The sequence below is a fragment of the Fusarium pseudograminearum genome, chromosome 2 (genome assembly GCF_000303195.2).
Source record: "Fusarium pseudograminearum CS3096 chromosome 2, whole genome shotgun sequence".
Lineage (NCBI taxonomy): Eukaryota > Fungi > Ascomycota > Sordariomycetes > Hypocreales > Nectriaceae > Fusarium > Fusarium pseudograminearum.
In genome coordinates this window covers 7,108,140-7,122,390 of record NC_031952.1, presented here as the reverse complement: position 1 = coordinate 7,122,390, position 14,251 = coordinate 7,108,140, and the positions used below count along the sequence as shown (strand labels likewise).

At 49.0% G+C, this 14,251-nt stretch overlaps 6 protein-coding genes across 6 annotated transcripts; 3 read left to right on the top strand and 3 right to left on the bottom strand.

The window, feature by feature from the left end:
* Window positions 1-1,454: 1,454 nt before the first annotated feature.
* FPSE_00171 (uncharacterized protein) lies at window positions 1,455-3,205 on the top strand (the record flags this gene model as incomplete). Its single annotated transcript, XM_009253291.1, has 2 exons — window positions 1,455-1,997; window positions 2,057-3,205. The coding sequence occupies 2 exons, from the start codon at window positions 1,455-1,457 to the stop codon at window positions 3,203-3,205; spliced, it is 1,692 nt and encodes a 563-aa protein (XP_009251566.1).
* Window positions 3,206-4,287: 1,082 nt separating this feature from the next.
* Window positions 4,288-6,171, top strand: FPSE_00170 (uncharacterized protein; the record flags this gene model as incomplete). The annotated part of the gene is made up of 1 exon (XM_009253290.1): window positions 4,288-6,171. One exon carries the CDS (start codon window positions 4,288-4,290, stop codon window positions 6,169-6,171), a length of 1,884 nt encoding a protein of 627 aa, XP_009251565.1.
* A 610-nt stretch (window positions 6,172-6,781) lies between these two features.
* Window positions 6,782-7,540, bottom strand: FPSE_00169 (uncharacterized protein; the record flags this gene model as incomplete). The annotated part of the gene is made up of 2 exons (XM_009253289.1): window positions 6,782-6,990; window positions 7,072-7,540. The coding sequence occupies 2 exons, from the start codon at window positions 7,538-7,540 to the stop codon at window positions 6,782-6,784; spliced, it is 678 nt and encodes a 225-aa protein (XP_009251564.1).
* A 597-nt stretch (window positions 7,541-8,137) lies between these two features.
* On the bottom strand, window positions 8,138-8,836 carry FPSE_00168 (uncharacterized protein; the record flags this gene model as incomplete). Its single annotated transcript, XM_009253288.1, has 3 exons — window positions 8,138-8,326; window positions 8,591-8,714; window positions 8,817-8,836. The coding sequence occupies 3 exons, from the start codon at window positions 8,834-8,836 to the stop codon at window positions 8,138-8,140; spliced, it is 333 nt and encodes a 110-aa protein (XP_009251563.1).
* Window positions 8,837-9,542: 706 nt separating this feature from the next.
* FPSE_00167 (uncharacterized protein) lies at window positions 9,543-10,058 on the bottom strand (the record flags this gene model as incomplete). The annotated part of the gene is made up of 3 exons (XM_009253287.1): window positions 9,543-9,742; window positions 9,804-9,867; window positions 9,933-10,058. The coding sequence occupies 3 exons, from the start codon at window positions 10,056-10,058 to the stop codon at window positions 9,543-9,545; spliced, it is 390 nt and encodes a 129-aa protein (XP_009251562.1).
* A 1,681-nt stretch (window positions 10,059-11,739) lies between these two features.
* Window positions 11,740-12,363, top strand: FPSE_00166 (uncharacterized protein; the record flags this gene model as incomplete). Its single annotated transcript, XM_009253286.1, has 1 exon — window positions 11,740-12,363. The coding sequence occupies one exon, from the start codon at window positions 11,740-11,742 to the stop codon at window positions 12,361-12,363; it is 624 nt and encodes a 207-aa protein (XP_009251561.1).
* Window positions 12,364-14,251: the final 1,888 nt, after the last annotated feature.

The window sequence follows — 14,251 nt, the reverse complement described above, 5'->3', positions numbered from 1 at the left end:
GTGTGTCGCTCGTTGAGTAGCATGAGCGAATCCAGAGAACGACAAGCATAACGATTGCGCCGATGGGAAGACTTGGAGGTATGTTGACTGAGTATGGTCAAGACATATCATGGTCAGTATAATCTGTTGTTTGAAAGTGGGAAGAGTCGTTTGTTGTCAATGGTTCGAACGCGCTACCTACATCAGCGACTTCGCTGATTGTAGGGCTTGGCCATCTGTTCCGTTTGATAGTCCATTGCTGGTTAGCTTTCACGTTTGTGTGTAGCAATTCTCCCCTAGCGAACTGGTTTGACAGCCGTCATCACTCGTTCCGAAAAGCAACATGCAGATGGGTTGCTCCAAGCATGACGGAAGAACCACAAACCCCTCTGTAACACCGAGCTGTCACTCTTATTCCAGCAACCATTGGTCCCATTCTGCTCATACACTTGAGCTTCTATGTGAGCGGTTGGGAATGCAGTTCTGCCATGATGCAAATCGACCACTTGACCGTCCAGGAACAAGAGCAATGTTTTGTTCTTGGGTTATCTGGAGGAAAGGGGGTGGCTGAAAGATTATTGTCTAGGCTCCGATCAATGCGATTCTGTCCGAGACAAGGTCAGTTGAAAAGAAATATTGTCTTGGGCTCCTTAATTCGAATTATCGTTGAGTTATCGTATCGGAAGGGTCACCGGGAGCCGTCGCAGCCTGTTGAAACGTGCCGTACGGATGTCGCCTGCTTCCACTACCTCTTCTTATTGTAAACAAGAAGAAATAGTGGCGCGCCCCGGGGCTTTGTTTTGAGAACGCGAGTCATGTCATCAAAGGTTATAGAAGGTTCACCGTTAAAGTTGGCGCTTATGTATGCCCACGTGAAGAATTGAATGCGGCTCATGGGATCTATCTAGAAGAGCCTCAGTGTTGCAAAACTTGATACTACTTGCCCAGGAGATGAAATAATTTGGTCATTTTGTATTATCTTGGACCCGGTCTTAAGCCGTTCATTTTAGGCACCCAAAGCTTATGCTTTAGACTTTCTGTCACCCCCTGGAAGGAATCCCATGATCTCAAGAAGCTCCCGTGGTCAAGGCGAGTTATCGTTATTGGTTATCGATCATGTCTCAGTACAATCGCACCTTTACCGCTCCACCCTCCAGAACTACTGATGTCACAAGCTCCACTGATAATGGAACCCTAGCCTCCCTGCATTGTACCTTAGTAGCCAGCCGTGCCCACTACCTAGCGTTCCATGGAAGTCACAGCTCCAGCTCCCCGCGTGCAGCTCTAACAGGCAGTGTCGCATAAATGTGCAACAATGTCATAGTCGTCTTCCAACCATTTTGTGTTTTTCAACCTTGCACAACACTCCTTTCTTACGCGGCCAGATAGTTACAATGGTTTGTCTCTCTCTTCTTTTTCTTCCGCTTCTGCTTCAACTCAACACTTGTCATCCATCGATGTATTCCTAACTAACAATGTCATCTCCTCAGGCCAACGAAAGCGATCCTCTCTTGTCCGGGTCCGGTCACGACCGCTCCGATACCCAGGCCGAAAGCAAGGCCCATCGAAACTCGCGTCTCCGTGAGCTCGGCTTGTTTGCCTGGGCTTTGATCGCTACTGCCGCTGTTATCGTCGTCGCTATCTGGACCCAACATGAGCAGCAGACAAAGCATGACCACAACACGCCTGCAACGAAGCGAAATCTCGTCTTCATGGTGTCAGATGGCATGGGTCCCGCTACATTGTCCTTGACTCGCAGCTACCGACAGCACGTTGAAGATCTCCATTTTGGCGATACCCTCACCCTCGACAAGCATTTCTGGGGCACGAGCAGGACTCGCTCCAACAGCTCCCTTGTCACCGACAGCGCTGCCGGTGCCACTGCCTTCTCCTGCGGCAAGAAGACCTACAACGGTGCCATTTCTACTCTGCCAAACCACGATCCTTGCGGAACGGTCTTGGAAGCTGCAAAGCGCGCTGGATACCACACTGGTCTCGTTGTGACTACGAAGATTGAGGTATGCGCAATCTCAAGAAGCCTAGATAAGCCACGGCGAAGCTAACTGATTCTCCTTAGGATGCGACTCCAGCCTGCTTCAACTCGCACGTTGTGCTCCGTGAAATGGAAGATGAGATTGCTCTTCAGCAGATCGGAGAGGGTGTACTCGGACGGACCGTCGACCTGATGCTTGGTGGTGGTCGCTGCAACTACCTGCCTAGCAGCGCGGAGGGCAGCTGCCGAGCTGACGATACCGACGTGGTCAAGATTGCAAAGGAAAAGCACAACTGGACCTACGCTGATGACCGGGCTGGTTTTGATACTCTCAAGGGTGGCAACAATGTGAAGCTGCCTTTCCTCGGACTGTTTGCGTCAAGCGACATCCCCTTCGAGATTGACCGCCGAAACCACAACGATGTCTACCCTTCGCTGAGCGAAATGGCTAAGACTGCTCTTCGTGCTCTTGAGAAGGCTACTGAGAAGAGCGACAAGGGCTTCTTCATCATGATTGAGGGCAGCCGAATTGACCATGCTGGTCACATCAATGATCCCGCCGCTCAGGTCCACGAGGTTCTTGAGTACGACAAGACCTTCCGAGCTGTCCTCGACTTCATCAAGGAGAGCAAGACCGAGACTGTCCTCGTTGCAACCAGCGATCACGAAACAGGTGGTCTTGCTACCGCGCTTCAGGAACCTGGCCACCTCCCTGTTTACAACTGGTACCCCAAGGTCCTTGCCAACGCGACTGCCTCAGCTGAGTGGCTCCACGCGAAGCTCAACGCCCATATCGCCTCTAACTCTGAGGCCAAGAAGAACAAGCAAAAGCTCAAGGAGTACATTAACGAGGAACTCATTATCCGTGGTCTCGGTATCTCCAACGCCTCAGACAAGGAGATCACCACAATTGCAGAGCACCCTGAGAGCGCCCTTGTCCTGTTCTCAGCCCTCATTTCTTTGCGTGCACACATTGGGTGGAGCACTCACGGCCATACCGCAGTTGATGTCAACATCTACAGCTCTGGCGGACCCCGAACAGAGAACATCCGCGGTAACGTGGAGAACACCGACGTGGGCAAGTATCTGCGCGAGTACCTCGAGGTTGACGTCGACGCCATCACCGAGGAATTGCAGGACAAGATGAGCAAGATCAAGGTTCAGGATGCAGGTATGGAAGCCCTCGATGAGGTATGGCCTCTTGGAAACAAGCACCACGCTATCCAGGGTTAGTGGGTATCGCGATATGAAGACACGGTTTATGAAAGAGGTGGAGGATAAAGATTATGATTTGAGATAAACAGATGGGAGTAACGAATGATTGAGGTCTAGCTTAGGATACAGAATATATACAGCCTAAAGACAGGACGAAGATCGTATTAAGTGATAAAATTATTATATCCTTTAGGCTAATAAAGTCAAGTTTCTTGTTACGCAGAGCGATGGGTAGCAAACTTGAACATGCTCTTTTGTTTTGACACCACAACGATGAGGGCTAAGAATTAATCATTACTATCAACACTATCAACACTCCAGATCACAGTCATCTATGCCCGAATCATCAAAGCATTCCTACTTCCATACAACGCTCTCTGTGACAACCATCTGAACCTATATTCGAGACTGCTAATATCTCTCTATTTGATTGTCGGACCCACAAATTCGTTCGAGTGTAGTTCCTTCCAATAGTGATCTCGTTGCTTCCCCCAATGGAGAAGGAGACAATCCAATTGGCTCCTGCAACTACACCAAGGCATTCAAACGCAATCTCACAATTCATCATCGTCGATCAAACATCAATTTAGCAAAGCTATTCAATACCCACTAATAAATTCATCGAATTCAGTATCGACTTTTGACATTGTTCGAATACAAACTTCAACTGGCCGTGTTCGTCTTCAGCGCGCCTCAACTTGACGCGGTTTCCGTGGGGCTTCAAGGGTCGAGATTCAAAAACTTGGCTGGGCCTGAAAATTCATCCAAGCTTTCACAACCAGGTGAGTTTTCACATACGTTCCAGCCTGTATCATATATTCTAACGCTGCAACATTAGTGACTTATCCCATTGGATCAAGATTGTCTACGGCGATACATAGCAACGACACAAATTTATGTTACACTTGTAGCACCGTATTGGTGGTGACTCAACAACTGCAATCTCTGATACAGCTAGACAGGGCGGTTTACCAAATCACTGCTCAGTTCTAACACACTTCCACACACATTATCACTACGGAGTCTTTCGCAATACAGAGACTAATCAACGTCGCCATCGATACCCTCACTTAAGTCTTCCAATTCGGACTGCCCACGTCATGGCTGCTCCTACAGAGGTAGTGGACGTCGTCCAGGATGCTGTCGACTCCACCGACCCTCATCTCACGGACCCTCCCCTCCTCAGGGATCATTCGGAATTCAAGACTTACGAGAGCCGTGGGTTCAAGTATTCTGGCATTCGAATTTTTTACAGACAACATGCAAAGGCTGATCAACTACCGAAGCCTCCGTTGCCTCTTCTGGTCTTCCTGCATGGACTTGGCGGCTCTGTTGCTCAGTTCCATCCTTTGTTATGCAGTCTGGTCGACGAGGCCCCCTGTTTAGCAATCGACTACCCTGGATGCGGCCGTTCTGAGTTCTCGGTCACGGATTGGGCAGCTTACACGACAGAAGCTTTGGTAGAACTCTTGGAGATCATAATCAATGATTACCGGGACAAAGACGCAGGCCAGCGTGTGGTTCTCATCGGTCATAGCATGGGCACTGCCCTGTCTGCGAGATTGGCCAACACTGGGCTTCCTCACACAACTGACCTGTCGCATCATGTGGTAGGACTAATAGCCATTTGTCCAGTCGCGAACCCTCCGGGTGAGTCGTTGACGAAGTGGGCAAAGAGAGCTATGTGGATTCCAGGTTGGTTGTTTGACTTGTGGCGTGCCTGGGACGGTCGGGGTGGTTCCGAGAGCGCAAGTGTAAAGCGTTTTGTTGGACAGGGCGCCGACGAAGCCACTCGGAAAATGCAGTATCGTTTCAACAAGCAGAGCCGTACCCCGGTTTGGAGGCGAATGGCAAATGGTGCGCTACCGGTCTACAATGATGGCAAGCCCACGGGTGGTCTCCCAACTCTGGACACCTGGGCAGGGTTGGATATTCCTGTTTTCCTAATCGCTGGCGAGAGGGACAACGTCGTTTCACCAAAGGAAGCCGAAAAGATTGTCAAAATTCTGGATCCAGACAAGACATCTCCAGAGTCAGAAGATGGGGAAGAGATGCATGAGGCCATTGTTGACACTGTTGCTTCTGTCAATACCTCAACACGACCACAAGACCATCTCCCACAAACCATTAGCGACCTCACCGATGCAGACTTTATGAAGGTGAAGTCTCCACACGCCGAAACTCCGCCAGAAGGTGGCAGTTCTACCGATCCCTCGACTCCAAATGAGACCATGACCGAGCTGCCTCCTCAGCCAAGTCACCCTAAAAAGATTGTCCAGTCTTTTGTGATGCCTGCACCTGCAACACATGCTGTATTATATACACCTTGCTCGGTTCGGGCTGTTGCTGGCTTGATATCCGATTTTCTTGCTACAAATGTCACAGGAAGACTATCTCTTGCCTGGCAATTGCAGTACCTTTCGCGTGAAGGGAAATGGGACGTCAAGAATCTCAACAAGTGGAAGTCTGTCAACCCTGTGTCTGATCCGATTGGACCTCCTGGGAAGCCTATTTTCCGTGCCCTCAAAACGCTCCGTGAAGCGGATGATGTGCACTGTCCGGAGGAATTCGTTTCAAAGTGGAGTTCTATTGTAAAAGATGTCATCGATATCTCCAAAGATCAGCCTGTATACGACCCTCGCGGGCTCGAGCGAGCTGGTATCCGTTACCACAAATTTCCGACGGTCTCCAAGATTCCCCCGCTATCACATGAGATTCAGAACTTCATTAAGTTGGTCGATGACATTCGCAAGAGCCAGGCTGACCGTGCTCTCATGGAAGAATGGAGCGATCCAGAGCAATGCGTGATCGGAGTCCACTGCCATTATGGCTTCAACCGCACGGGGTACTTCATTGTGTGTTACCTCGTTGAGCGGTGCGGCTTTGATGTCCAGGAAGCCATCGAAACATTTGCCAAGGCGAGACCTAACGGAATTCGTCACTCTCATTTTCTCGACAGACTTTATGTGCGATACAATGTCTAAGATCTGGAAGCGATAACAAACAAACACACGGTATGGTTAATCAATGAATAAATGTTAGCGTTGTCACAATAGACAGTCACGATTCCCGACAATCTCTATAAACAGTTTAGTATTAGCGAACATAACAAACCAAAAATTATCAGATGTCTCTTCTCTCATGACCCCTGAAATTCAGACTTGAAAAATGGCAGTGATTAATGATAAAAAAAAACCAAACCCTATAGTTTCCAGAAGCATCGTTTAAGGATTTGTTGTCTATCTGATTTTGCATGATTTCGTGTTTATTAGTCTTTACGCGAGTAGCTACCCTGAAGGACACATACGACGACGGCTCGAATTCTGGTACAGAGTTATTTACAGCCGGATATTACTCAACCTCTTCGATTGGTTTTCTTTATTGGCGATGCAATTATTTTGGCACATTTCAAATTTCGGTGCCGCCAAAAAAATCACTCGAGTCAAAGATCTATTCAAGTATACTCAGATAAGTTAATTTCCAAACAGTCCTCAGTCAACACCAATATCTATCGCGGCGAAACAACTTGCTTCACCCATATTCTTACAATAAACGTGTACAATATCACCACTGTAATGTAACACCGCTATGCTCTTATTTCGCTCCAACACCATCCTTCCATCCAATGGGTATTAGAGCGGCCGCTACGTTTGCTACACCTCGCTCTGTAGCCAGCAGATTGAATTGGGCAGCCGCATTCCTTGTATCTAGAAGTTCGATTCGCATGCCAAGTTCGGATATAGCTCGCCTCGTTTCAGGAGCTAATGGCACATTCGATGGTCCAACTCCAATAATTAGAAGATCTGCAATTGCGTTAACTCAAGGCTCCCCGGCGGAGACCGCTGTCTGTTCGACAGATAGCAGAAATGTAGGGGCTCACGCACCAGGTCGAGGCCATAGTAGGTCAAAGAGCGCAAATGCACTAGGTGGGAGCTCGAATTGGCCCTTCTTGTTGATGAGGTTCATAGAACCCTTGGCCTCCCATGGTCGCCAGTGGAAAACCTCTCCGTCAATTAACAGGACACCATTGCCACCTGTAATTGTAAGGCCGCTGTTCAGTCCAAACCCATCGTACATGCACACGTCGACCGAGGTCGAGGGCGCTGGGGTGTTTCCAAGCACGTCAAGGTCGCTAAAGTTGGTTGGTGGAGGTTGCGCTGGCGGTTGTTGGTCCTTTCTTCGGCTCGGGATTGCGTGAAAGAGTCGCTGGTTTCGAGGGGAGGCCTGTAGAGGAGACAGGGCTGGCGCGGCCGTGGTTCTGAAAGCTGTAATCGATGAACGAGGGGCCTGGGTAAAGGCCTGGCGCACGGCACGATGCGCGCTACACGATGGGATGAGGCTTCGCGATGCCATGATTCCGTGATTGCTATGAGAGTATCGAGGACGCAAATAGTGTATGAAGGAGGATTGATGTGAGACCCGACGTACTTTGGATGTTGGAGTTGAGATAGGTCATAGACATTCAACTTTACGTGGGGAACGGGGATTTTTTCGAGGTCCCGCACGTCATGATGTTGAAATTGTACCAGCCTAATTGATATATGCACGTACTTCCAACACAGCAAATATGCTTAACATTTGAAAAAGTGATTATGATCAACAATTGGATGCATGTATCAGAAAATTTCAGGCTTGTATATTTTGACCGTCTGGCGCCGGTAACTTTTATTTCACATCACGCCAATGTGCGTTGAGACACACACATTGACCAGTCCACAGATCACTCGTGCGAATGGCAGCGGTCCACGCCAGCTTGATGTTCTTTTGTCATTCAAGTCACCAAGAGGATAGTAGCAGTCCTAAGACAGCAGAGGGCCATCCATTCTGGCCGCGGCCCGATGTATCATGCATTCAGTCCCTTTTTGCCTAATGAACACCAAAGCAATGAACCGAATCCCCAGAGGTCCTTGCCATTCCCACGCAGAAAGCCAAATCCGATTAGGATTGCATTTATTTCTTCTTCTGGCTCTGCTCCTGCTCCTTCAACACCTTCTTGACGATCTTCTGCTCCTCAATGAGGAAAGCTCGGACAATACGGTCACGAACGCAGTTACCGCATCGAGAACCACCGTAGGCGCGCTGGACGGTCTTCTTGGGCTTGGAGATCTGGGAGTACTCGCGGGGTCGGAGAGCGGGGATCTATTGGAGAGTTGAGTTAGTTCCAAGTTTCCGAAAGCAAGTCGGGACTTTTCCAGCGGTGATGGAGCAAGACGACACGAATCGCGGGCTGGTGTGGCAAGTCGTCGGGTGCCATGCAAGGTCATGGCATGTATAGCCTTTCGTCCATGGTGGTGTATCTCAATCGTTCGCCCTAAACCACCCAATGCCCGTGTCTCGTGTGTTCGTCTTGTTGTCCCGCATCACATCGCACATAAATCCCATCGGTTTTCGAGAGGCACTTACACCAGAGAGCTTGGAGCCGCAGTCACCGCACTTGGGGACAGTGCCTCGCTTCTTGATGTGAAGCAGACGGATATCACCACCGGGAGTCTTGATGACTCGGGTTCGGTTGGAGGTGGTGTTGTAGCTGCAACAAATTGTTAGTTACTGCCGTGGGCTAAAACATACAGCTCGACGAGTCGATTTCGAGCGAGCAGAGGCGGGTACTTGCCCGTTGCGTCGGCGGTACTGAACGCGCATGTTGGCCATCTTTGCGGTGGTTGAGGTTGTCGACGTGGAAAATTTGGTGGTGACGGCTGGGCGAAGAGATGGGCTCGTTGGATGGGTAAATTTGGAAATTTTTCGTGGGTGGCACTTTCCTCAGGGCCCCGGGCCACGTGATCTGAACGAGCGAAAGGAAAGAGCGGGTGGATCCCCTCTTAGTATGTATGTCTGGCTTGAACTTCAATATTGGCGTGATTGAAGGTGCTAACTCGTAGTTGATTGTAGATGTTATATTAAGTACTAGCTGAATAATAATTATAATCTCTTAGTTGGTTATACAGACAATATTTTCTTGTAATTAGACATACTTCGCTTTTGCTTGAAGTTTTGTTTTTTCGCTCTGACGATAGGTTGTTGATCAACTTGCAGGGTTCAGCCTCAGCCACACTCCAGACTCCCCAGGTTGAGGCTACACTTTACGCCGTGGAAAACTCTCTGGATTGGCTGATCCTAAAATACTAGACTAGTGGGAAGAGTGGGAGCTGTCTCATAAGATCAAGCTGTAATATAGAAGCTGAATTAGAACAGCAACAAAGATAGTCGGATTTATTTAGGTGGTAGGCCTTTTATTACCTAGATCCTCTCTCCTGAAAATGTATGAACCCAAGAGAAAAAATGTATCTCAACTATAGAAGAACGCCCATAGCACCACGCCCAAATAGAACTCACAAACGCCGTGCCAATAATCCCATCATTCTTGATCCATCCTGAACCAATCTGGATGGTCATAGTACTCCCAGCTCTCGATACCTTCAGGCTCCTCAGCTTTTCTCTTTCTGGCTTGAGCAAACACTTCACGACTTTTCTCATCACGCATCAAATCGGTGACTTCCTTGATGTTGGCCTGTGCTTCAGTGACTGAGTTCATGAAAGCAGCAAACATGGCATCGGCTATACATACAACATAGTTAGATCAGGGGGTTTCTGGACAAGGACAAATTGGGCGACCTACGTGAGGGCTGTTTCTGCACAAGCGGCTTGATCATCTTGGGGATGGTGTCATTTAGACGCCTGACCTGAGATGAGAGCCGGATCAGCAAGTTTGTATCTTATTGTGTTTCGTGTTAGAAAACGACGTTACCTTGATATGCAGAAGCTTGAGCTGTTTCATGGCTTCCTGGAGCCGCTCCTCATCCCAGACGTCCTGCTCGGCGCCATTTGACGCCTGACCATGCGCCTGGTTCTGGGCGGCAGGCTGCTGGGTCATTATTGCGAATAGGGTAGTATGCCCGTTCGAATGTAGGGTATACAAGACGTGAGGGGGTTGAAGGGCAACACGAGAACCGTGGTTGCCCGAAGTCCGATGAACAAATGGGAGCCTTTTGTGAAGGATTGGGAAAGGATCGGACAGGCAAAAGTGGACAGGGCTCTATTTTTATTCCGAGATGGGTGAAACAGTCTGGATGGCCAGTGCTTGTTGACTCTGGTATGGCGACGCAGGGAATTGTTCTAGAAGTTGTGAATACGTATATGTATACACATAGAGAAGTTGAGTGTCTTGTCGTTTTTGCTCTGCGTAACGTGGGGGGCTGGTTTTAAGGGGGATGGGAGAAAGCTTTGACCGTTGGTACTACTTCTACCGCATTCAGTTGTTTTGAGCAACTCTGTTTGAACTCTCTATTGAGTTCAGGAAAAAAAGTAAGATAAGGGCAACGAAATCGATACTGTCGCACAGAGAGTCCAGGTCTTTGGGTATCGGTTTCAAAGGACGAGTGTGAGCCTCAAATCCTCAATCAAGCAAGGGCCGCCCAGGAACCAGGAACGGGGACAATGGGGAGTGGAACTGGAGCGAGCTTGTTTGTTTGGGGGAAGAGCCCGCACCGTGTCGATAGTTATGGGTGACGTTAGCTATGGGTGACGTTTGCTCTATCGAGCACAGCGCAGCGCATCACTGCTGTCATAGTTAAGTCGTCTGGAGATTCATCGCGAGGTAAGTAAGATACGGATAAGCACTCAATCAATAACCATGAAACGATTCGTGGTCCTCCTCACTCTACAAAGCCCGCTCTGCTGCGTCCGCCCGTTGCCTACCACGACGGACACAGGGCAATGACCAATGCCTTTCTACCTCTCTCTCACTCTCACTCCCTACCTACCAACCCAAACGCTTCATTCAGTCTATCACGTGCTTGGCATTGATGTATTATGTTCTGCTAGCCGTGAAGCTTCACACCCCTTCGGAACCGAACTTGATTTATATCAGAACTTGGATCCAGCAAGACATCCACATCGCCTCGGAATTCCATCAATTCTTCACTTTCTCTTTTTATTCACATTCCACAATTCACTTCCTTCCAAATACTTTGCCAAATCTGGACATTTCTCAAAGCTCTCGACTTCGCTGTTCAGAACCGTTGACCGCGTCAATAACCCCTCCACACCCCCAAGCTAAAACCCTTACAGCCAGGTACCTTTCATCAGCTACCTACTGCCGAGCACATACCTACAGTTCTGTACCCTGTTTGTTACCTCACCTGCAACTGCCCTCTTGACGCACGGAAAGAAAGCTTCAGTCAGGTACGTACCTATCTCGAGCTTGCATCCCATGCCCCGCTCTTGTGCAGGCTTGGCTTGATAGGCACTGGGCCGCCTTGTCCGGACCGGATCAACACTAAACCTTGTTAGTTTCCATACTTGTCCGACAGTGCGGATTGGAAAAGTCCTCACAGCCCAGCCTCTTGCATACTACGTACATCCGTCCAATACATACTCCCACCGCGACCTCGACCAACACCACACCTCGCCTGTACGCGATATCATCTTGCGCCTTTGCACCTAGACTTCTTATACCGCACCGAAGCCGTCTTTTTTCTTGGGCAAACTATTTGCCCTCCCCCACATTCCCCAAACTACCCGTTACAACCGCCACCCTGGCTCAATCACTCGTCATGCCGAATACACCACCTCCAGCGCTATTACCCCCACCAGAAGGGATATTCAGGACTTTCGATGACTTGATGGCATCCGTACAGCGCGTAGCCAAGGACCAGGGCTACGGCATCGTCAAGTTGCGCGCTTCAAACTACCGCGACGGAAAACCCACTCGCTACGACCTTGTTTGCGATCGCGGTGGTGTCAAGTACAACAGCACTGCTAAGAAGCGCAACCCCTCCACGCGCAAAATTGATTGTCCCTTTCGCGCCAAAGCCGTCTGCGAAGTCCAGCTCGGGAACCAATGGCGCTTTGCTATTCAAGAGGGCCGTCACAACCATGAACCGCGAGTTCCAGCCGGTACGCCTGGCCAGGAGAACGCGCCGCTCGCTACATCTATCCGATCATTCACAAACAAGCTCGACCGTCTAAGCCACGATATGGCCCAGGGCCTAATGCGCATCGAACAGCGCCTCGACAACATCGAAAAGCGGATGGAGAACCTGGAAGCGAGAGCTGGCGGCTACGAACCACGATTCCAGGCGATTGAGCAAAGGCTTCAAGGAATAGAGGGCCCTCGAATGGACGGTATGGGTATGGACGATGTGGAACAGCGCCTTCTGGCCTCGACAGTCATGTAGGATGGTGGCCAGAGACCCGTGAATGCTGGCCACCTCACAATCACGGCCTCAGACGGCAGGAGTGATAACATTGGTTTCAACGGGAATATTGACTTCAATGGGAACATTACCTTTAATGGGAACATCGACTTCAATGGTGGCAATTCCCACTAACATGGCGATCGTCTCTGGCGGCGCTGGCGAGGATGGAAGCTGCCGCTCCTTTTTTTCGGAGCAAAAACATCAAATTGCCAACAGAAGCGGCGCACGGCGGGACGATTTGACAAACAAGTCATGCAATCTTGGGTGGTTGTCGAAGGTTATTATTAATGACAAACTACGGGATTTTTTTCATGGCGTTTAGGGAAAAGGGCCTACAAAGTTGAAGGCTCTCTGAGATTACTACTACCCCTTCATGAAGTTGCGCGCAAAGGGTTGTCTCTTCTTATTTTGATTCTTTACTTTTCACCATTTCTGTCTTTATTCAACAGACTGAGGGTACGGCTTTCGATCACGGGCAACGGTTGATTCTAGGGCTCTTGCCAAGAAAATAGAGCTGGGTGAGTTCTCGGGGAGTCTTTTCAGAGACCAAGGATATATCCATCATCCGAGGGTGTGTACAGATTTGAGAGGAATTGCGAGCAAATCGCTGAAGTGTACGTGGTCTACGGTGTTGTCGTTGCACCTTTCACGGTGTATATTTAGCTACAGGCTGGCCTATGGTTTTCTACTGGGATTTGACAGATTAGCTTTTTCTGTTAATACAAAGAAGCAGTGCCCACGTCTTGCTTGATACTTGCTGGCTCTGCCTCGATGGACTTGTTGACTTGATCGACATAGCATGTTGTCCATCGGTCCCAATTTGGACTTGTTGTAACATGAAATCAATAGCTAACCAGGGCCGTCGAAGCTTGGACCTCCCTTCAACGCAGGCTTCCATGTGGCATGCCTCAAGGGGCATTGGTGGACGACGAAATCGTTGACGCCTCGCACACTGTACTGTACAATGAGTACATACATGTCTATGCTTGTCTGAAGCAAACAGTTATTCCTGGTCAATCATGACCACGCGCGTTTGCTAGTTGACTAACAATAAAACGGTCTGCAAGAGGGTGTGGTTGTTGTGGCTGTCGGGTGACTGCTGAGATTGCTTTTATGGTATTCAACTCGGACTCGAGTTGACAAGGACAATGACGACTTGTCAAGGAAGAAACTTGGTGAGACTGTTGGCCCAGAATGATGGAGGCGTATGGTGTTGATGTAGTGCATGCTGCAGGCACACGCTGTGTAACACAGAAAACATGGAAGAGTACGAGGAACATCGTGTGCACGGCGGAAGAAATCAAGATCCAGGAACATTACGATCCCTTTGTTCTAATCGGGTAGCCCGCGCTGAAGTATTCTTGCGATATTCCATAAACGCGAAGACCCCAAGTAGGTGGTTAGTAGTGTACGTATTATTAGACAGGCTATACACAACTAAGACAGGAGCTTGAACAAATAACCAACTATCAGGGTTCTTGTGCACGCGTAGCTTTCTCATTTCTTCAGAATTCATCTACAGTGATACAAACTCCCCGCAAGAAATAAGCCACAGAGACTCTACTCTTGGGGAGTGTTGATTGAGAGGTTATACTCACATATGAGCATATCAACACCAAACACTTCCACCAACGCAATTCTCGTGAATCCGGCAAATGACTTGATTGAGTTAGGTTGTTCCGTCTTTGTATCAATAGTGCACTGTCTTATTCTATGTCAGTTGTTGGTTGATCGATCAACAAATTCTTTGATATGTCTTTTTTCAATTCGTCCATGTACTCTCTCAAGTCCAATCACCAACATCAATCACAAGATAATCTGATGTGCAGCGCTTAGCTTGATTTCTGTCATAAAGTACCGATATGGA